The sequence below is a fragment of the Hippoglossus stenolepis genome, chromosome 9 (assembly GCF_022539355.2).
Source record: "Hippoglossus stenolepis isolate QCI-W04-F060 chromosome 9, HSTE1.2, whole genome shotgun sequence".
NCBI lineage: Eukaryota > Metazoa > Chordata > Actinopteri > Pleuronectiformes > Pleuronectidae > Hippoglossus > Hippoglossus stenolepis.
In genome coordinates, this window is record NC_061491.1 from 13,305,151 (window position 1) to 13,328,511 (window position 23,361).

Sequence of the window (23,361 nt, forward strand, 5' to 3'; positions counted from 1 at the left end):
TACGGTCAGGATAACCATGTTGCCTTCCAAAGGAGGCAGGCCAGTGACGAAATCCACAGCGATGTGGGACCAAGGCTGGTGAGGAATAGGCAGGGGACGGAGCAGACCGGCAGGAGCCTGATGAGAAGCCTTGCTGCGGGCGCAGACAGAACAGGCGGATACGAACAGCTTGGTATCTGCCGACATGGAGGGCCACCAGACGCGTTGCTGCAGGAGGGCCAGAGTCCGGTGAAACCCAGGATGGCAGGAAATCCTGGACGCGTGTCCCCACTGGAGGACTGGAGACCTGGCAGATAAAGGAACAAACAGCCGGTAGGGCGGACACCCTTGAGGGATTGGCTGATCCTGCTGGGCCCCCTGGACCACTCCCTCAATCTCCCACCCAGCTGCTCCCACCACACAGGAGATGGCAGGATGGTACCTCCCAACGAATCCTCCACAGGAGGGGCAAACTGACGTGACAAGGCATCTGGCTTGACGTTCCTGGAGCCCGGTCGGTAGGTTAGTGTGAAGTTGAAACGGCCCAGGAACAAAGCCCACCGAGCCTGTCGCGAGTTAAGCCTGCGAGCAGAGCGGAGGTAAGATACGTTTTTATGGTCCGACCAGACTATAAATGGGTGAGTGGAGCCCTCCAGCCAGTGCCTCCATTCTTGCAGGGCTAAAATGACCGCTAGCAGCTCCCGATTCCCCACATCATAATTCTTCTCTGCTGGGGAGAGCTGGCGGGAGAAGAAAGCACATGGATGCTGCTTCTGGTCGGAGGTGGTTCGCTGTGAGAGGACTGCCCCAACACCGGAGTCATCAACCTCCACCACGAACTGAGCTGAAGGGTCAGGGTGAATCAACACAGGGGCAGAGGAAAACAAAAACTTAAATTTGGAAAACGCAGCCTTGGCTGCAGGTGACCACCCGAAAGGGATTTTCACAGATGTTAGCTTGGTAAGTGGTGTGGCAACTCTGCTATAGTCACGGATAAACCTACGGTAGAAATTGGCAAATCCCAGAAACCTCTGAAGTTGCTTCCTTGATGTAGGAGTGGGCCATTCGGCCACTGCCTTAACCTTGGCAGGGTCGGTCTTAATTTGCCCTTTCTCCACAATAAATCCCAAAAAACTAACAGATGAAACATGAAAATTGCATTTCTCAGCCTTAACATACAGTCTGTTTTCTAATAGTCTTTTCAAAACTAGTTTTACATGTTGTACATGTTCATGAAGGTTATGGGAGAAAATCTAAATATTGTCGAGATAAACGAAAACAAACCTATTCAGCATATTCCGCAGAACATCATTGATGAGGGCCTGAAAAACTGCAGGTGCATTAGTGAGGCCGAAAGGCATGACCAAGTACAAAGTGTCCTAGGGGAGTGTTAAAACCCGTCTTCCACTCATCCCCCTCCCTGATTCTAACCAGATGGTAGGCGTTGCGGAGGTCCAATTTAGAAAAAATGGTTGCTTCATGAAGGGGCCCGAAGGCTGAGTCTATGAGTGGGAGGGGATATTTATTTTTCACGGTGATATCGTTCAACCCTTGATAGTCTATGCAGGGGCGAAGCGATTTATCCTTCTTGTCAACAAAAAAGAAACCTGCCCCCAGTGGTGAGGAAGAGGGACGAATGAGACCGGTAGCCAGAGAGTCAGAGATATATGCCTCCATGGCCTCCCTTTCAGGCTTGGATAAATTATACAGTTTACTGGACGGATAGGGGGCGCCAGGGAGCAAATCGATCCCACAATCATAGGGTCGGTGAGGGGGAAGAGACAAGGCACGGTGTTTACTAAATACCTCCTGGAGGTCATGATCCTCAGAGGGGACTGAGGTGAGATCAACCGGTTTGGGTGGCAACAGTGTGGTTGCTAACGTGGAAGGAATGGCGGCATGCAAACAGTGGGAGTGACAAAAAAGGCTCCAGTTGGTGATGGAGGAGGTCGACCAGTCTATGTGAGGATTGTGGAGTTTGAGCCAGGGGAGACCTAACAAGAGGAGAAACAGGAGATGGGATGCTATAAAGAGATATTGTTTCATGATGGTTCCCGGAAAGTCGTAGTGACACTGGGACTGTACGGTGAGTGACACGGGCTAGGAGCCTCCCATTGAGGGCAAACACATTCTTTGGTTCCGGTAGGGGCTCAGAGGGAAGTCTTGACTGGGAAATGTAATCAGCGTCAATAAAATTGTCATCCGCACCGGAGTCAACAAGGACCAACAGAGGTAGAGAGACCTGAGACCACAAAACAGTACCTTTTAGTTGCAGGCGAGGAGGAGACGAAATAACTGAGGAATGGCTCACCAGCGCTCCTCCTGTGGCTGATGAGCCTGCCCTTTTGGCAGAGCCGGACAGTGGGCTCTCCGGTGACCATCCTGGCCACAGTAAGCGTAGAGCTTCTGGAGGTGGCGACGCTGACGTTCGGTCGGTGTGAGCCTCATCCCTCCCAGCTGCATGGGTTCCTCGGAGCAGAGGGGTGAAGAGGCTGTCCGTGGAGGAATCACGCAGGAGGATGGTGGAAGAAGAGTCCGCCTCGGCTGCAGGTGACCACCCGAAAGGGATTTTCACAGATGTTAGCTTGGTAAGTGGTGTGGCATCACGCAGGAGGATGGTGGAAGGTGATAGGTGAATTACAGTGGGAAACGGCTACAGCCCAAGCCGTGGCTTTCTCCGACAGGAGACTCATGACAAAGGCAATCCGCGACTTGTCTGTAGAATACGTTAACGGCTGCTGGTCAAATACGAGTGAGCATTGGTGAAGGAACTGTCTACATGACCCTAATACTCCTGAATACCTGGCGGGTGTGGGGATGAAGGGTTCCCGGGGTTGTGTCGGATAAGAGACTGAGGGAGCTGGTAGTGGGAGAGCCGGAGCTGGAGCCGGAGCCGGAACTGGAGCGTGGACAGGAGCCGTCAGCGTGGTTAGGTGAGTGGACAGCTGGTCCATGCGGCCACCGATCTGTGCCACATTCGCGGATAGGTTGCGGAGAACTTCCATAACCTTGTGTAGAGCTTTCTCGTGCTGCCCAACACGAGTTCCTTGGTTGGACAGAGCCTGTCTGATTTCATCAGCATCCGCGGGGTCCATTATGGCCAGATAATTCTGTTAGGGTTTGTTTTGGTTGGACCCCAAAGCAGAGACTGGAAACAGACTTGGAACGAAGGCAGAGTTTATTATAGGGATAAGCAGAGATGGCAGCTCGCCACCCGTGACACAGCAAACCAACAAAACGGGTTGTGAAGAAAACCCTGCCACCAGGAATTGGGTCGCCGCCTCAGGCCCATAGCACCTGACCAACAATAAAAGAATAATTAAAACATGTCCGCGTGGAAACAACAAAACAAAACAGAAAAACAAAACAACGAAATACCAACCAATATAAATGGGATTTAAAGGTTGCTAAAAAACTAGGCGTCCCTTTGTGGTGATCACTCCACGTGCCGTGAAGGTGTAGCGTGGAGAGCCACAGTGCACGAGACAACACTTTAAGAACACACAGAATTGGTCCTGAGCCCGGGCAGTCTTCAAATGTGGAGCCGTGCTCTTATCAGCTGCAACAGTTCATTAAAAGTGTGATTTAGGATAGTGCAATTTCCGGTAAAGCCAAAACAGCAGGTCCGTCTGAGACGTGGTGGCCAATGACGGCCGACGAAGGAGCAGGGCCTCTAGGAGGGCGAAATGAACAAATTTAATAATTAATATGACAACATAACTGAATTGGGTTAATAATGGGGCCATACGCACCACCCTGCAAGCCAAGGCACCGTCACAGCAACCCGGAGGATGGGAGTCTCCCCCAGCCGTAGATGAGTCCAGCTGTTGCATGACATAAACAGTCAGCTTGGGTAAGAGAAGCAAGAGACGGCAGACAACGTTACTTACAAAGCAGACCCGCAACTGCACCCCGAAGGTCCCCCGGCGGAGCGATCCCACGCCAGCAGTCAGTCACGCTGCGCACGAGGGGGGGAAATTAGAGGAGGCGCTGGCTGTTGCACAACCACGCCGCGGCTACAGAGGTAGCTCTTCCGCGCTGTCCACGACCCACCGGAGAGGAGCGGAACCGGAAGGAGTGCGAGCCAAACACGGCCGCCTCCTTAAATACGGGACGCCTGACGTCGCCTAATGACTGGTGCGCCATTAGAACAGGTAGAGCGCCCCGCAGCGGCAGGGAGGGAGCGCGCATCTGGCTACACAAGCAACGGAAGTGGTTATGTACTGCAGAGCGAGGAATTGACGAGGGGAGGAAAATAAACAGGCATTTTGTTCTGATTCAATACACATCTTTCATGTCCTTCTTCTACTGATGCCTTGCAGTATATGGAAAGATATTAACGGGGGCAATTTACAAAATATTCCGGTTTGACGGCAAGGAGCGACAAAAGCGCCCATAGCAACCACCTTAGATACGACAGAAACGTGAATCTGAACGTGATCTTCGTAATAACTAACAAACCAAGCATCGTATAGGTTCATTGAATGAAAATATTGAAACTGAAACACACATATCTTGCCATAAATATCATCAAAACGCATTTTTATTAAGAAACATTCCTAAAATATAGCATTTTCCACCAAGAATACAGCAATCTCCGCCATCTTGCTTGAGAATATTGATGCAGAGGTCTGCGCAGGCGAGCTTGTTGTTTGTAGCGCTGTGCATTTCATAGGATTCTCTATGTAAATTTGTACATAACTTTTCGTAAGATATCTTACATGCCACGTGAGACCACGTTGCACAGCCCTACGTGAGAGGGTTACTTGCTACCGCCTGGGGATCCCTCAGGGTAACACCCTTAGCCAAAACCATTGTGTCCAGCTTCAGAGACCCAGAGAACTCCATCCCCTCCTGACGCCGTCTGAAGGGAGACAATTTCTTCAGAAAGACATCTGCCTCATTTCTCCTCTGAAACTTTGCAGGCTTATCCTTGGAGCTGGTCAGTGGCATCACTGTGGTTATTGTCCAATCAGTTTTTTGCTTATTGTATTTTGGCTCTAGTTTGGATAATCGACTTGGTTTCTTGGGATTGGGTTTTGTTTGGTCACTGTCAACAATCTCATACTGAGGAAAGATGCTGTGTCGAGGCAGGGATGAGGAATCAAGTCTTGGTATGGATTGGTATTCCTTAGACTGATATGATGGCCCAGACATGTTGTTATAAACACAATATACTCCTCTTTTATCCTCTACCTCCACATCGTTTTTTAATGCTGAACAGGACAGAATGGGCGGCAATTTGACTGGAACAGGTTTAGGTGGAAAATTTAACTGCTGCTTTTTCTTAACATCAATTTTCGGTGGGGGCCGAGGAATAAGCACTTTACATTGCTTGTTATTGACAGGCCTCCTTGGACTTGTTTCCCTGTCAGGTTGCTTTGGAGAGCTGTTTGTTTGGGCCATTACAACACATTGCTGGTCGACTCCTGGTGCTGATTGTGCTGGGGCCTGTACAACTTCATCCTCCTGTGAAAAAATTGAAATACAGATATTGATATACGGCAGAAGGATACAAAGAAGACCTATCAAGAGTAGCCTACCTGTTGTGCAGAAGTAGGATGAGATAATCGAGGAGTAGCAATGACAACAGTCACACATCCTTGAGCCCAGGCATCGCAGGTTGCTGGCATTGGCTCTGAGTCCTCAGTTTTAGATGCTTCCTCTGGTCCTTCTCCCTCATCCGGGCACATGATTTGTTGCTCTAAAATCTGTGTGAGGTAGTTCTTGGCCCAAGATGCGGAAAAAGGTTCTAGCTGAAAGACAGAGATAAGCAACATCATGGATGTTACATGTAAAATAATGTTCACACTGAAGTAAAATCTAAATAAAACAAATGTGGACCTTCCCATTTTTACCTGTCTTTCAACGTACACCTTCAAACAGCCGTCCATGACTTTGCTCAACAGTTCATCCATAATCTCCCCAACTATCTCATCATTTTCCTCCTGGATCAAGATCTTATTCCACTGGGTTTGGGTTAAGCGACCAGTAATAATTTCCAGCTCCTGCGTTGGAAGTGGGGTCACTGGGACGGATGACATCCGTCTACTCTTGCCGGCTTGGGACTTGGCTGCAGAGCGGGGCATCTTTGCTTAGGGGCTGAAATTACAAAAGGAATAAATACATAACTATTAATAACAAATAATAATACTATCGAAAAAGACTGTAATTTCAAACTGGATCCAAGAGCCATTAAACCATTTATTGAGTGGGCTAAAGAATGGTGGAGGATTGATAAATGTGTGGACAGATGGATGGATGTTTTTTTTTAGGAATTCATCCTCAAGGATAAGGAGGGGTCTTTAAACCTTCATCAGCTAAAAGCTTCTGCATCATAGTTTCAGTGCTAAACAAATGTCCTATGACCTCAAACAGAGGTCATAGGACCTGAAACACACCCAACCTTTATTTAACCTCATATTCTCCCAACTCCTCCCCTATCCACTGACAGGGGAAAGTCTCCACCTTGTCTAAGAGATGAACCTACAAGCTTTAGATTGTGAACAACAGCTAGTAATAATGAGTATTATTACAATAGTAATAATAATATAACAAACAAATACAGTGATATTTCTGGTGGTCAAACCAACCAAACAAACAAACAGAGAAACAACCAGACAATTACAGTCTCACTACATGATACATTCTTTAAAAACCTCACCACGGTTTATAAACTATCGGACAGCTCTACTTGTTTCATCCTGTTTAATAACATAATATACCGCTTTGATAAAACAGCTTTACACACATGGCCACAAAAATCATTGTTTTTGACACATTTGTGTAATATAAATAATCACAGCGTTATAAACTGAGAAGAATCCATATTAAAACTAAAACCTCACCCTTCGCTTTGTGTCCTCTGTTCAGTAGAGTCTGCGGTTGCTCGGCAACAGAAGCACGCAGTGGTGACGCGGTACGTAGCGGGACGGACGTTGTCTCTATGGCTGCGGTGGACGCGGAGGTAATCCTGTTGCTAACGACCGAAGAAAAGTGCTTCGTCTGCGTTAGCTTTATATGAAACAATCCAAAACAACAGTGCCGATGGAGAAGGAGTGAGTTATCTAACCGGAAGCAAGAGGACGTACACGTGTGTCACAGCAAAAGTAACGGTATTCTCTCTTTTAAATAGGCTGCGCTGTTGTTGTAGTTGGCTCTCGTTACGTTAGCCTGATGCTAATGTGAAGTATTCAGCGTGTGTTTTTTAACGAAATGGTGAATTCTCCCGATCCAGACCCTTTTCACAGGGACCCTCTCCTCTTCTCTCAGACTGACGTCCCCCCACCCGCCGTCTCCATGTATCACAAGGAGAAGAGCATCCCGATCAAAAACAGCGCCTCGGCTCTGTACAACAACCTGGGCGTCCTGCGCATCGCCCCGCGGCGCCTCACCTACTTCACGGTGGTCCATGCCAACGTGGTCAACATGGTGAGCGCGTCCTGGGACGGACTCAACTACTCGCACCGCCAGCTGCAGTCCAAGGAGCCCAATGTGGCCACCAGCGCGTCGCTCATCATGCAGGTCGGTGCAGTCACTGTGTCATGGAGGTGTCCTGCTGCCTATGTGAGAGCAGGGGAAACAGGATGTGCCTTCATCTAGATCAGAAATGCTCCATCTCTATTTTCTATAAATGCACCTGCAGACTGTACATCTGGACAGTGGGTCCTTTTTGTTTTGTTGGCTATGTTTACAAAACTAAAAAAATGGGACAGCCATGTCTGATGTTAAAGGGATATTTCAACCAAAAATGGAAAATTCAGTGATTATCTACTCACCACTATGGAGGGGTGGGTGACGTGTTTGAGTCCACAAAACACTTCTGGAGTTTCAGGGGTAAAGAGTGTTGCAGCCAAATCCAATACAATTAAAGTAACTGGTGAGAGATTCTTCAAATGTTTAAAAAAACCACAGAAAGAAAACACAACATGCCTCCATACTGCTCCTGTGGTGTCATCCAAGTGTCTGCATTCAAATTCGACAATTTGAAGTTACACTGAATGCATGCAAATCATAATACAGACAGGGAAGGAATGGAATCACCATTTACACACAGTTAAATTTTATCTGACAGAAAGTAACATAAACTTAAATTTAGATAAAATAATAATTCAGTCAGTCAGGGGCTAAAGCTTGTGACCCATACACATCTACAGATGCTCTTCTTCCTTGGTGATGCTTTGAGAGGGGAAGACTGGCCATAAAATCTTATTGGCTGCTGTCAGTGTTCTGTTTTAGATCACGACAATTTCTGGAAATCGGGGGGGCTGTGTATAAAGGGACACACACTACAGTAAGGATGCAAACACCCTTAGATGCTTTTAAGGTCGAAAATAAGGTCATTGTTAGGTCATTGAAAAACAGGGATAAAATAAAATTTAGAACAATTTGCGAAATATGTAATCTAATAGGTTAGTGGCAAATATTAAAGGGTGAATTTTAACATTGACTGTATCATAAAAATAAAGAAATTCTGTGTTCTCTTCTTGTAACAGGCTGCATTTTGTTCCCTGCAATCTCGGGAGCTGCTGGTGGTGACTTCCCAGAAAGGCATCCAGGTAGAGGTTTTGTTTTTGTCTGCTTTTCTCTGCAGTCAATGATTATTGTTACATTTAAAACAGGCACTGTTAGTTGTGTCTTTATATATATATATATGTGTGTGTGTGTGTGTGTGTGTGATGTGAGTCATTGAGAATATTTCAAATGTGAACCTGTCTCTTTTAGATGTATGAATCTGATGGCTCCATCATGGTGTACTGGCATGCGCTGGATACTCCAGAAACAACTACAGGTAAACTGACATATACGCTGTGACTGACCTGTCTCTATTATTTGCATATGATATAAATGTAACATATTTAGCAGTTACTGGAAATATGTTGCTGTGGTTGATCCTTCTTCATGACACAAACAGAATTAAAAACATCAGTGGGAGGACCTGGTTATTTAAATGAAATTAAACTTTCCAGGTATCTACACCTACGTTATTAAATTTATCTACAGAATCACACGTGGCTGTGAAGACATTGTACACATGGGTTTAGTTGCTGAGTTTTTTGTGCAAGAGAAATGTATTAATCTAGTTTTCAAATCTAGTGCACTCACAGAATTTATTTGTGTCCCAGGTCAAGCTGTGTTTGCTCGAGGGATATCAGCAGTGCCGGAGAATTATATATGTGTGGGTAAGTATGAGGTGAAATATATCTTTCATTTACTGAACATATGCACTGAAAATACAGGGCAAAACTTACTACCTGTCTCTTTCTTTCTATGTAGGCATTTCATCTGGATCAATTCTTGTGTTTGACGTTCCCAGTAAAGGCACTAATATCTCCTTGTCTGAGGTGCTGGACGAGCACAAGGAGTCGATCACTGACATGGCCTCCGAGTGCTCTGGCAGCCAGGTACAGTGTGTGTGTGCTGTCATCGCCTTTTTATCTAAACCTTTGTTGATCGAAGGTACCTCTAACTTTGCAGACCACATAAATAAATAAATTAAAGCGCAGTCTTATTAAATACAGGATCCCTGTTTGTTTCTGTCCACCTCTCCTCAGGAGTGCATCGCCGATCTGGTCAGTGCAGATGATGGGGGCAACCTGTGTGTATGGAAGTCTGGGGAGGAATTTCAGCTGCTACACAAGATCCATGGCTTTGAGTAAGAAGTTAATTCCAGCATAGTATTTGTGATTTTTGGTGCACACTGTAAAGTTGACCAACAGTTAAGTGGTGCAGTGACAACCAACTAACACTGAGCTATGGGAAACACCATCATCCAACCTTAAACTCCTCCTCGACTCATACTTTCCCCTCACTCTCTCTCCCATCTGTCAACATACATTAAGGTACTCTGATGTGTGTTCCTTTCCACTGCCTCCTGTTTCCTTCTCATTTCGCCTTCCTGGCTCTAATCAAATGTCCATTATCTTTTCCGTTTGTTCCCTGATGCCAATGATCCTCCATCTTCCTCCCTGCTCGTAGCATGAGCTGCTCATCTGTCAAGCTGTGGAAAGGCACAGTGGTGGCAGGTTACGGCACAGGCCAGATACGTCTCTACGAGGCAGTGACGGGGATCCTGCACGCTGAGGTCAACGCCCATGCTCGATGGATAAACTCACTAGACATCGCTCCTTTTTCTGGACTGGTGAGTTGTGTAAACCAAATAGATAAGAAAGAAAAATAACATTCGTTTGTATTGTCTTTACAGTCATTTGTTGGTATTTATCATTTAAAGTGTGCAATTATTAACTTTGTTCAGTGATTTTTGTGGTTGGATCATACTAATGCATTTTTAAAATGGCGCATATTGTGTGCTTCAGCTTCTGTCTGCTGCTGAGGACTCTCTAGTCAGAGTGTGGCACCTGAATATGACCCCGGAGACAAACAGCGTGGAGGTAAGGATCCAGGATCAAGGCATTTAGGAATTTTTAACTTTTGTCTCTTACTCTCACTGAAACTTTGGCTTTGTGTTTTTTCGTTTCCTTTTAGATTGCCCATTTGCACAATGAGTGTGTGACAGACACACAAATCTGTGGCGCCAAGTTCTGCGACAGCGATGGCTATGCTTTTGCAGTGACAGGCTATGACCTGAGTGAGATTATCCGCTACACACAGACGTAGGACATTGCCTTCACCGAGGTTCAGTGGATGAATGTGAATTTGGGTTGCGACTCCGCAAGAGTGTATTTATAATAATCCCTTTTGGGAGAGCTGTTGTTTCTTGGGGTCCTGTCTCAACATCTCTACATCTACAAAAGGCTAGAAGGACAATAGCATAAAAGTAATTATGTTATAAAGTGTTAAAGTTTCTATAAATATTTTAAGTATAAATCTTTACATGTATGTGGATGTATCAAATAAAATATTCTGTTATTCTTTCTGACATTTTCATTACTTTCAAAAAGAACGCCGTTTATAATTTTGCACTTCACAAATGGTCCAGCAGATGGAGGTGTGGGTTAATTTTTTTAGCAGGGCAGTGACGGTGTAGTGCAATGAGAGTTCACTAGAGGGCAGGGTGGAGTTGCATTAAAGGTTATGTTGGACTGAAGACCGAAAAGAGACTTCACATTGTGATTGGACACTGTGCAGACCACAGGATGAAAGGCTCTTATATCCGCCAGTAAACAAGGCCACATCGCACAGGGAGGTCTGAAACAACTTGTTTTCAGTTTGGTGGCTAGTTTCAAGGATTGGCCTCCAATGCATCATCTCTTTCCTGCCATGCCACCAGTCTAGATATGACCGATGTCATTCTATAATTAAATGTTTGCCTCAATTAACCTTTAATTATAGTCTTTTATGCAGTCCACTATGTCCTGTATGTTGGTGGGAAATTTTTTTTTTCAACTGTGGTGTTTAACCCTAACTGTCATGTCCATGATGGATTTGTTACCCTTGAACAGACGTTTAAATTTAGTAAATGGAACGTTTTAGTCTAGAAACAGTGGAAACAGTAAGTTTCTTCCAAAAATAACACGAAGAATGACCTTTGCTGAAAACAACTGCAACCTAATTACTATTGTTGAACAATTTATGATGCGAGTCAAAGCATCACAAATACAACAGAGATACTGTTTTGTTGGGTTTGTTGACACAAGCTGAAAATGCCTTTGCTGGAAACAAATCCTGCCAACTCAGCTGTACTTTGGAAAATGTTGTGTTGTTTATTCAGTTAGTTCACGTCAGGCAGCAGGTATCATTGTAATCTCGCCTTGTCATGACAAGATAAGAAGAATCAGGTCAGCCCGGAGTTGCGCGCTCTCTCAGTCTGGGGCTAAGCGTGCTTCAAATCCCTGAGTTCTACCCTTTCCTGGTTTGCAGTCAACACTGGTCACATAACATCAGCTGACAGGACTGTTTCGAACCCACACACATGGCAGGTTATGTAACTTATATTTGATCGCCACCAACTTGACAGACATGTTCATGCTGAAGCACAAAACATGCAGTACACAGGCAGTAATGGGATCAATAATTCTCCTCAGGCTGTCATGTTGTGTCATGAGTCCCCCGTTGCCGGGGGTGGAGCGGCTGGCACTGGCTGGAGAGGGACAGTGCAGGACTAAGCTGTCAATATGAGGTCCAGGATGGCACTGACATTACATAACTATGTGGATCAGTATGGAGGGGGGGTCGGAAAGGTCGGTCAGAAGTCGCACACGAAATAAGCAAAGCTGAGTAACAGAGTTTGTGGGAGAACAGAGCTGGTTGTTGAAAAGAGGAATATGGCCTCAGTTTTCTCTGAAAAACATGCAGGGACAAACAACAGCCGTCATTTATTCCTTGTTAACTAAACCAATAGTGCTTTTCGACACACTGGTCCCCATACACAGCCCCGGGGCCACTCACGCTGTGTACTGCTGCAGTCCTCGTCAATAGTCGGCTCTTAGGTGCCGCACACAGCTGAGCACACAATGTCGGGGAGAACAGGCCTCAACACGAGCTGCTCTCAGATACGGTCGGGAATAACGGTATTAGAGCAACATGTCCCCCTCATCTTCTCCAGTACTCACTTTGAAAATCTCTTATTAATGAGAGTGACAAGGCAAAAATAGATTCTGCAAGACCTTTAGCAACCCCCTCCCCCCCTCCCAGAAGTCTGATGTGTCACCCAAATAAAATCACAGAAGAACCTCTGATCACATTAAAATTAAGAAGACTTAAACCCCAGAGGTGACATCCTGACAAACAGCACACACACACACACACACGCACGCACACACGCACACACGCACACACACACATACAAAGGAGTGACTTAGTAGAACACCAAGAAAAAAAAACTCCATGGACCTGAGGAAACACAATCTTACAAATCTTCAAGACCATAGGCAAGTGGACCCACCAGTGCCTCACAAAGACATCCCACCTCCCATCCAAGAGGCCTCCTTAACCAGCAGGGGGTCCCAGGGATAAAACCTCTTTGGGTCTTTACCTATGTAACTACCCACTAGTCAGTTAGAACCAAAGAAGCCCCTCGGGCAAAAGGCAAAACGCCCCCACGAGGCTTCCTAAGAAACTAATGACCCTAACAGTAGAGGCAGGATTTAAACAAGACTCAAATACAAAAAGAAAAACAAAAGTGAAGAGAATAGAAATTAATAGCATGTAATATATAGGAGAAAACATGAAAATCACAACAAAGAGAATAGCTGTATTAGTAAAATGGAGAAAAAGTAAAGTGGAAAAAATAAATAGTGCATTGAAAGTAATATGTTATTCAGCTGTTATAAAAAGTCTCTAATTCTATTAGATAAAATAGAATATCAAGTTAAACAAGTTTGATCAGTGCACAACCCAAACTGCAAATGCCTGGATTACTGTGCCACAATACATAGTTCATCCATTAAAACCGGGTGTGGTGAGTATCTATGCGCGTGTTTATGTGAGTGCCACACCGTGAATATCTGTGAGCCTGTTTGTTTGCGTGTTTCTTCATTATTCGGAGAGCAATTCATCCCCAGCCCATCCAGCCTTGTGGCAGCCGCCCGCCTATGGGCCTGTCTCTCTAAGCCTGCCGGGATTGAGCCTCACCACGGGGGATGGAGAGCCTAAAGCCCCTCCAGCCATGCCTGCTGCCACAGACAGACCAAGCTCTCTGACGAAGAAAACCAGCAACCCAGACGCGCTTAGTAAATAGATCTGCCATTTTAAACACACTGAAATGAGACGGAGAAGGCTACTGACTGACAGACTTGACGAACTGCCTCTGCTGAGAAGCGGCACAGACGTGCAAATATAGCATTAGGGCAGACAAACACAGGAACGAGGTCAACAAACATTTGGAAAAAATCACAAATTGCATGTGCATAATTTTTGCATAGCTACAGTATTTTTACGTGCCTGCAGAGCCGGGTATTGAAGTATTACTGAGAAGCTGGCATTGTATCATTAAAGCACCGAGAGCTGGCACTAAATGCTCGGTGAAACTACTGACTCATTTCGTTTTCTGATTTAAATCTGCAAGAACGTATTATTTGGTCCAACGAGTTGGGACACTGACATTTCATCACTTTTTAATGATATGGTAAACGTGTTAGCAAACAGTTGCTGAAAGCCACTTATTTCACATTGTTTTCACACAGTCATTTAGTAAATTGGCTGTATTTAGTGTTTTTCCATTCTTTTCAACCACTCAAAGTGCTTCACAGTCACACACACATTCACTCAAAGCACTTTTTCTATCCCACACGGCCAGGTGTCATTTAGGGTTCAGTATCTTGCCTTAGGAAACTTCGGCACGTGAACCTAAGGAGCTGGGGATCATTACAACGCCATGCTAATTATAGACTGATTAGAATTGTTTCAGGAAATCTGGATTAATTTGTTAAATAAAAAGGATTCTGTTTATATCCATCAAAATAAAGTACGGGGGAAAGTTTTGCCAATGACGTGTTTATTAATGTACTGAATATTACACCATGAAAATCTACTGGGCTATATTAAAGTTATTTATTTCATATGGAGTTGACTGACTGATTTGACTGTGGTCAAATGGTTTAAAGCACATGATGCAGAACTACTCCAGGTATGATGGCAAATTTAATAGGCGAAGCAGCTATGAGAGAGGGTGTGTAGAGGTGTGTGAAGTCATCAAGGTGACTATGATAATTGGAATGTGGAGGGACCGAAGTGGCCTGACGACTGGGACAGCTCATCCAGTCTGCAAACACACAACAGTGATAACAATTGTTTGGTGTATTAGGGTGGAGAATGGTCGGTGGTGTAGACAAACAGTTTGGAAACAGGGTGGATCTGTTTGTTGCAACAAACTAGATTATAGCTGAGCCAAGCCGAGTGACCCACCTCCGCAGCTACAGCTCTGTGCATCATCAGACTGTGAGACGGAGAGCCACGTCCCTCGTGTCATGCCAGGACACCATGTTGCCTGTGTGGGCCTCTGATATGGGGGGGAAAAGTCTCAACATGACTGAGCCACTGTATCTGAAATCTCCACAAACCATGAGAAGACAAGTGAATAAAAGAGATTTAAGGCTACTACCATGTTGTCAGGTTGAAATAATTACCTTCACCACCAAATGTTTTCATTGCTGTTAGTTTTTTTCTACCAGCACGTTAAACTACCAAACCTATTTGGGGAATTGTTTTGTAGAGAAAAGGCTAAATATTTTCTTTAGTTGTGTTAAAGATGACAAACAGCTAAATGAAATGTAACAAACACTGTGTTGTTCACTCTGTCACATTCTGTGTGAGTATATAGTTTCTCAATCCGGGTCACACAGCTCAACCCTACAAAGTGGGGAGTGTTATGAGTCAAGTCAAGTGAGAAAGCATATCACCGTTGTACTGGAGGCCAGAGGAGACGTAATCTGCTCACAGGTGGATATTGGAGGTGGGAATGAATTGCTGCAGTCAGGTTTAGGTTGAGAGGGGCAGCTTTGAATCAAATTGGGTCGAGCCTGACTCTAGCTGTGATTGTTTTATTGGATAATTTGGTATTTGAGTTGTGGGAAAACAGGAAGTGAGTCAACACAGGGTTAAGTGGACACTGACTATTTTAGCCCATTATGCAACGGTAACACACACACACACACACACACACACACACACACACACACACACACACACACACAAACATGTACCATCATTTAGAAGGCATGGGTAGGAGACAGGACTTAAGTGCATTAGATTAGAGTAAAATAAACATGATCAGACCCTGCCATCTGCACGGGGATAGCACGGTTGCCTAGCACTGTGCACTGTTTTGATTGTCTGACGTTGATGAGCTGACGCTGGTGTGTGCTAGTGTGCATGCGTGCTAATGCCTGTGTGTGTATATGGCCATATGTGCAGATGGCACCATTTGAATAATGATGGATTCATTTTGAGAATGCCTCCAAAATAAAGTCAGCCCTGCCTTAGATTTGAATCCGTGTGTTTGTGCATACTTTTACGATATTTATTATAATAACATGATCAATGACAATAACTAAAAAGATGCGGGATAAGTTGTTTTTACCATCTCAAACCTTTTTTTCAGTGACAAAGATTTTATCATAAAAAAATGAAAAATTGAAGTGTCATGTTTTGTATTGTATATTCATCACAGGAAGGTAGAAGATAACAGCACATGCTCAAAGATGGTTGATTCTATCATCTCCATCATGAACCTGATGAAGATTTGGTGGCTTTTTATTCACAGCCACTCTCCCCCTCTCGCACATAATCACTCTTCTCATTACCTCTGGTGTTTGGGCGAGAGAGTTATTGAGTCTCAAAATAGAGCCTCAGCAATAATAACAGCAATATCCTGCAAACCCTTATCATTGTGCTCCGGCACTGAGACTGCTAATAGGGTTAATATGAAGGAGATGAACGAGCGTCTTCAGGGCACAACCTGAAATCAGAATACATAAACATTCCCATCGCACACTGGGTTCTGTGTGTTCTTGCGTGTGCACACAGGGCATGTGTGTCTGTGTGTGTGAGGAGAACGAGAGAGAGAGAGAGAGAGAGAGAGAGAGAGAGAGAGAGAGAGAGAGAGAGAGAGAGAGAGAGAGAGAGAGAGAGAAATGCTGGCTTTATAAGTGGACAAACTTGACATTCACCTCAGTGCACACACTCCTTTCCTATGTGGCAGCTATGGAGAGAGCCCATGCAAACTAAGGCTGCAGAGACGCACACAGAGTTTATCCACGGCATCAATGGAGGAAATAGATATGAAATAAATTGACAATCAAAACATCTCATTATTAAAACACGTTCAGCAGCCAAGAAACAGAGGAGTGCTTTCTGCATTTTTAAAAAAGGAAACAAGAAGTTGTTCATGTGACTTTATAACAGTTTTTCTTTTTATGTGTTGTTATTTTTATTATTTTGGATATTGGTAAAACTAAAATTAAACTGATTGATTATTGATGTAACCCTAAAAGTACCTCCACAGAGAGGAAAGCTTCGTAAAGCACCTGCTGTGTTAACCAGCGGGTCCTCAGTTCATCTCTGTTGAGTGTTTGTTGCACGTGTGTCTGTGTGTGTGTGTGTGTGTGTGTATGTGTATGGTGTGTGTGTGTGTGTGTGTGTGTGTGTGTGTGTGTGTGTGTGTGTGTGTGTGTGTGTGTGTGTGTGTGTGTGTGTGTGTGTGTGTGTGTGTGTGTGGGATGATGGGAGGTGTAGTTGGATCAGAGTTCAATTGAGTTTAATCAAGTTTAATCAAGGCCGTGTTTGTTCTGTCAAGTAAAGCAAAGCTCAGTCTGTGAGCGTGCGGTACAAGGTCGAGACTTTTTAGTGAAACAAAATCTATTTGCTTAAAAAGATTGATGCTTCAGAGACAGTGTAACGTTTTTCATCATTCATCATTGTTTGAGTAACCTTTCACTGTCAGGGATATGGTAATTCAACACGTTCACACATAACAGTATGTGTATGGTGTGGGTTTTTAGTATTTGGCATCATGGGACTGAGTATTTACTCATGCTCCATAGTTTCATTTTAGTATCTATTCTAATATCTAGGATTAGTAATGATTATTAAGTAACTATTAAGTACAGTTCTGTTGAGCTCAACCCAAACATGTTGGCTTTTCATCTGTCACTGTTGTTTAGAGTTACATATTTCACATATTCATACAAGTTCATTGCATGTAATATCCCGATGTCTGTTTGTACAATATTTATCTTTTCAGTCTTTTAACTTATATTGATAATATATTTTTTTAAACTTTAACTATTATACCCATTCAGGAAACCACAGCAATGATAATTAGCTGGATGCCATGTAATTTTGCTCTACAGTGCACTTGTTTTTTGTGTGGTGAGAAAGATTAAAGTGGATCTCGAATATTTAATCCAATAATAAACGTAGCGTACATTAGGTAAGATAACATATAGCCCTCATGAGCTTAGACTCGCATGTTTCACATCAGAAAAGCTGAGCTGAAGCGGCGCCCTACTGACCCTTTTATACCCCGCACATTCCCCAGCTGTTCTGTCACTCAACGTGCACCACAAATACACATGTGCCCACATATACACACACACAGGTGTCACAATCTAATACAAAGACAGTCTGTTTGAATGGTTTATAATTAAATCACTGGGTCTGACTCAATTATTGTCAGTTAGTTACTTTTTCTTATTGAACACTTTTGACATAATCTTGACCTTTCCATGAGGAGATATAAATGACTCCTTTTAGTATCGTGTCTCACACAGAGAGCGAGGCTTGCCTCTGGTTCTCACTGGTTCGGACAATTACAGTAAATAACCCTATTGTTTCAGGAGATGAACTTGACTCCACTCATAATGCTTGTAAATGTAAAAGCTAAATCACTCAGAATAGGTTGGGTAGGAGATTTCATAAGGCTTTTGCTCAAGTTTTTACTTCACTCATGATGACAGTGCTTTGGAATAGGACGTATGGAGGAAGAGGAGAGGGATTATCAATGTTTTCACATAAAACAGCATAACTCTGAAAGCAGGAGCCTGTGTCATACACACGCAAGAGATTAAGAACCTTAAAAAATCATAATACTGTAGCAGAGGATGCAGCGAGTATGACGAGTATCACTTGACTTTTTCATTTTGTCAACTTGACCCCGTTCATATCTGGCATGAGGACAAGACTTTTTTAAGCACTTAAATGGGAGATTTCGAGCTGTTTCGCCTCCACAACATAACTAAGGGAAATGTGTAAAACACACATTCAGGTGTTTATTTCACTGCGCTTTGTCTTTTTGCTCCTGTAGATTCCATTTACAGATCATTAAAAGGCTGTTTTCTCAAAAGTTGTTTCTTTTTCTGACACACTGAACCATAAATATCAGTTTCAGTGGTAATTACATGCACCAGAATCTCCTGTTGTATTCATATCTATATTTAGAAGGTTTTTACGGGGGCGGGGGGGTTCTAGCCTGAATTGTTCATTAATTTGAATACCCATTGACAGTATGTTTTTATATATAGAGTCATGTATGGGGAAACACTATACGATTGCCACTTAACATGCATTCTTTATGACGGGACATGTGTAAATGGGGACAAGACACATTGAGCACACGCTGAGATCCAGTTGCTCAGACTACGTTTGGAGGTTTTAGTAGTGTGGACATGAATGTGTGATGTATGATGATTGGGTTTGGCTCGGACTCTTACGAAATAGACTTATTGTTTTGTTTTCTACTTCTTATTTTAACATCTTGTGTCCTGCTGTTTAAAAACATCACATTTGGTCTTTGTAAACTGAAATGATCTATGTGTTTATTTGCAGTGGTGGAACTTAACATTTTCCTGATGTGAAAGTACTAATAAATAAGACACAAATGTACCACAAGAGTTACTTTTCTTGAGTAAAAGTAACTTTTATTTCAATATACTTAACTTTACAATATACGCACCACTGTGTATTTGTATATAGAGCAGGGAAGTGAGATCTTGTGAACTCACAAACTAAGAGCTGTCTGCTTGGGATTGGATCTCTCAACATGTCAGCTATATGAACACGGCCTCAGTTCCTGTCCCCGACGGGCGTCCTGCCTGTTGACCAGGACAAAGTAAATGATATTTGGATAAACACTAAGTGGTTAATAGAGCAGAAGTACAAACACTGCAACCTGGTCATTTGTCCAAAGAAAGCTGTCAGACCACTGTAGAAAAGAAGGCCAAAGTGTCCCACACATCCTTCTTTTATGGCCGGTCACTCCTCCACTGCATGCCTGTGTGAATAGAGGGAGAAAAGAAGAGAGAAGTTTTGCTCTGAGAGAAAGTCAGAGGAGGAGAGAGAAATTGGAAAACATTGAGAAGCTCCTGCTTTGGCCATTTAAACACACACATTTACCCAAAGGAGACTTGAAGGCCCAGACCCTGTTTTTCATTAACGCAATGAGAACAAAACGACAAAGACTTTAACAGTTCATGAATATAAAATCCTCCAGAAAACCCAGTTCTTAATTGGGCAACACAGGTCACGTAAACAAGGAGAGAAACAAAAAGTGTTAAGGAACAGACAGGAAAGACAGAAAGGAAATAGAGAGCGAGAAAGTGAGTTTGTCTGGAAAGCACAACCAATAGATGTAAGGGCAGAGGTAGCTGTGCTCGTCCCTGTTTCCATGGCGACCCAAATGTGCTGTCGGTGCAGTGACGCCAGTCGGGAGCATTGCGCTGCGGCCGTGCTGACATGAGCCACACGTGCCAATGCCCAGCTGACACCACTAAGCGTACGTCAGTGACTATTCATAGCACCTGAGTGACGCCCAGAAGGGACACAAGCAGCCTGGAGTGTGGGCCAAGGAGGTGAGGTGGCCAGAACTGGGAGGGTGCTGGTCCAGGAGAGGATGGCCCTCCCCTCGAGGGGTCTTAATGGGGGTGGGTGGATTCATGGACAGACTGAGGGATTAACTCCTGGCAGGGTTTCTGTCATCCTCTCAGATCTCTGTCCACACTGACACCTGGTGCCTCAGTCATCACCAAGAATTACACAGGTCTTTCAACATATATGCACATGAACAAATGTGCGTGGAAAACATACCCATACTAATGGAGTCATGACAGGTCAAATAGTGTTTGAAGCACATTGGCTCAGGGTTCAAGTTCAGCTTTCCTTTGCTGCAACAGATATAGCATATGGCATCACAACATATGACAGAAATTCAACCCCAAAAATGCTTGGCACCAATAGGAGGTACTTCAGCGAGTATGTTTTAGAATTCTCAGGGAGGATTTATCCAAACTCCCAATTCGTGGAGGATCAGATTTGGGAACCTGTGGTCAGAAAATTGTGGTGAGAGGATGTTACCCACCACATCCTTACTCAGCAGAATCCTGGGGTGAGATATGGTTGAGCTCTCTCCGTCTGTCTGGTCCACAGTCATTGTTTCTTTATGTAAGTCACATATCCTAATGTTTCTGGGATGTTTAGTTGAAAACCATTAAAATGATTATGTGTGTGATCTGATTCAGGACCGTGTAGATCGCGTCCCCCAAAGGATGAAGTCTTCCTGGGCTGCGTAGGCTGTGAGGGCTGAACCGAAAATGAGACGGCCTGGTCTACAGAGGATTTTTGTGATTGGCGTCAACAGCTTGTGTCGTTTTTTTTTTTGCTGTCGCCTAGCAACAGAACTGAAGTTCTAAAAATCAACAAAAAAAAAAAATTAAACTTTTGTGTACCATTAGCTGTTTGATCGACTTGAAGTGTGATACTCATGCATTGGATGTCTTGTCGCTCGCATAACGGTTTATTACTGCAGCGCAAGAATCCTGTGATAGGTTGGGCCGGAAAGGGCCCACCTGTTGGAGCCTTTGTTCCTTGGGGATGGAAGAACACATTTGTCGGCCGCATTTGAAGGATCCTTCGATAGGGACATCCTAGTCAAAACCTCTGGTTCGCAATCTCTCCTCAAATGCAACCTCAGAAGGATGCAGCCCCTGAATTCAGACACAGCTTATATGTCCTCCTGTCTTTTGTTGACAGAAATCAAATTTCTATTTGAGGTTAATTAAATGTTCTTTTTCATTTACTCTGTGTACAAATAAGTATTAAAAATATGCAATGCACGTTAGATTTAATGTTCCTCCTCCTGTCTAAGCAGATTATCTATGTGCAAATACAATTAGAACTACTGACAAGATGGCAAAAAAAGCATGCATGATATAGTCACTCACTTTAAAACCTCTCTGTGGTATTTGTTAAATAATATATTCTAACTGCTGGATCCTGAGTCTGATCTCGAATCAATTGGGAAATTCACGAAACAGTTGTTTACAAGTCAATAACTGTGCCACGGAGTCAAGTTGTGATAATCTTTCTGTGCACAGATTGCCAGTTAACGTTCACACTACGCTGCACAGAATGTGGTACAGTTGGCAAGAGGGCTGGAAACATCAAGTCAGTGACTCCTTTGTAAGCGATTGTTCAAGCTCAATTGGTACTTCTGTAACGCCGCTTTGTCCAAGAGATCAGGCAGAAGAATGGCAGAGGCTCTGCGGCAAAGAGAGGCCCATTGTGGCCACTCAGTGTCCGAAGTTGGATTTCATTGTGGTCGTGCGATGGCTGGTGTCACAGGCCATTGTGGCTTCTGAAATGCCACATCGGAGATACAGAGTTGCTGAGTGAAATCGATCTGAGAGGAACAAAGATCATCTTTTTCTTTGTTTGTGCGCCGAGTTGTGTATTGTTTGTTTCTGTGTGCGATTGTGTATTTGTGGGTCAGTCTGTGTCGTGGGTGCAATGCGCAGGCCTAACTGTGTTTGTTTGTTGAAATTTAGCTGATGTGGGCCTTTCACAGCCCTGGGATCAGCAGTTTGCCCCCTCAGGAGAAAGACTGACAGAGAGACGGGGGGTCAAACCATGCAGACGCCCCTGTTGTGCCCCTATTGTGCCCATATGGCTGCATCAATGGTGCTATAGGCCGATGGTAATGGAAAAGTGCTGCACAAGACACTTTGAGATAAAGGTTCAGCACATCAGTCATGAAGAAGAGTGATGACAACAAGGCTAACAAAAGCAGAGAGGTGAAAAGACCACACACACACACACACACACACACACACACACACACACACACACACACACACACACACACACACACACACACAATCATATGACCGTTATTCTATCATACTGTATGTCAGCAGAAACACTTGATGTAGAATAGAAAGGTGGCACATGCTTTAGCTTTCACAGCAGTAAGTTCATCTCAATGCTTTCAATGTCATGTCTGCAGCACGATGTTCTATCACTCTTCTGTGCTGGTGTGTGTTTGTTTGTTTGTGTGTGTGTGTGTACCTGTATGTGCGTGTGTGTGTCATGCTAGCTGCTGGCCACAGACTGAGGATGGTTGCCTAGGACTTGCATGCATGCTGAGACAGGAGCAAGCCTGGGCAGGTTGCTCCGTTCCCTTCACAGGACAATGGCTGTTTCAGATGCTTGGCTGAGCAGGGGTCTGAGAGAATCTGTGAGAGACAGGGGGCCTCTCACGGCCTCTCAGTGTCCTGACATTTATGCTTTTGCCAAGTTTGGAATATAGACAATGGAGGTTTTTAAAAGAAATGCTGAAGAAGGCTTATGCTGAAATACTGAAATGCCCACAGCTCAAATAAACAAGTCGACACTGAATTAGACTGTTTTCTTTCTCTGGGTTTGTCCCCGCCTGTTTCTAAGTGGATTTTCAATTTTAACTCCAAAATCTTGAGGATACAAAAAGCTTCTAATCTTCATCACACAGTAGGCACGTCATCATCTTGGTGGAGATGGTCCAAGCCCGTTAAGATCAGGACTGGGACTGGAACAATGTGGGTTCAGAGATGTGGACTGATGCAGAGAGAAGTGACAGCAAAACCTCAGGTCCCATTACCAAGGACATGACACCCAAGAGTCAATTGTTCCTGACGAGATGCTGTGTTTTTTTCTCTGAATAACACAGATAGGACA

The 23,361-nt window shown here is 44.2% G+C and overlaps 2 protein-coding genes across 3 annotated transcripts; one reads left to right on the forward strand and one right to left on the reverse strand.

Annotated features, from left to right (window-relative positions):
- Window positions 1–4,546: 4,546 nt before the first annotated feature.
- LOC118114546 (uncharacterized protein C2orf81 homolog) lies at window positions 4,547–6,958 on the reverse strand. Its single transcript, XM_035165050.2, has 4 exons — window positions 6,828–6,958; window positions 5,838–6,081; window positions 5,523–5,735; window positions 4,547–5,448 (listed from the first exon to the last, which is right to left on the reverse strand). Exons 2-4 carry the CDS (start codon window positions 6,066–6,068, stop codon window positions 4,729–4,731), a joined length of 1,164 nt encoding a protein of 387 aa, XP_035020941.1. The 5' UTR covers window positions 6,069–6,081; window positions 6,828–6,958; the 3' UTR covers window positions 4,547–4,728.
- On the forward strand, window positions 6,946–10,855 carry wdr54 (WD repeat domain 54). Of its 2 annotated transcripts, none has more exons than XM_035165051.1 (10): window positions 6,946–7,088; window positions 7,252–7,503; window positions 8,475–8,537; window positions 8,704–8,770; window positions 9,105–9,161; window positions 9,256–9,383; window positions 9,534–9,634; window positions 9,958–10,120; window positions 10,296–10,370; window positions 10,465–10,855. In XM_035165051.1, exons 2-10 carry the CDS (start codon window positions 7,279–7,281, stop codon window positions 10,594–10,596), a joined length of 1,011 nt encoding a protein of 336 aa, XP_035020942.1. In that variant the 5' UTR covers window positions 6,946–7,088; window positions 7,252–7,278; the 3' UTR covers window positions 10,597–10,855. The 2 variants fall into 2 exon arrangements, with proteins under 2 accessions (XP_035020942.1, XP_035020943.1); XM_035165052.1 differs by having other exon boundaries at window positions 6,952–7,094.
- Window positions 10,856–23,361: the final 12,506 nt, after the last annotated feature.

Bases quoted from the DNA above. Each gene is read 5' to 3' on its own strand.
- LOC118114546 (XM_035165050.2), bottom strand. From the start codon at position 6,068: ATGCCCCGCTCTGCAGCCAAGTCCCAAGCCGGCAAGAGTAGACGGATG. The intron at 5,736-5,837 runs GTAAAAATGGGA...TCTGTCTTTCAG, and splicing joins AGGTGTACGTTGAAAGACAG to CTAGAACCTTTTTCCGCATC. The intron at 5,449-5,522 runs GTAGGCTACTCT...ATTTTTTCACAG, and splicing joins ATCCTACTTCTGCACAACAG to GAGGATGAAGTTGTACAGGC.
- wdr54 (XM_035165051.1), top strand. From the start codon at position 7,279: ATGTATCACAAGGAGAAGAGCATCCCGATCAAAAACAGCGCCTCGGCT. The intron at 9,162-9,255 runs GTAAGTATGAGG...CTTTCTATGTAG, and splicing joins GGAGAATTATATATGTGTGG to GCATTTCATCTGGATCAATT. The intron at 9,635-9,957 runs GTAAGAAGTTAA...CCCTGCTCGTAG, and splicing joins CACAAGATCCATGGCTTTGA to CATGAGCTGCTCATCTGTCA.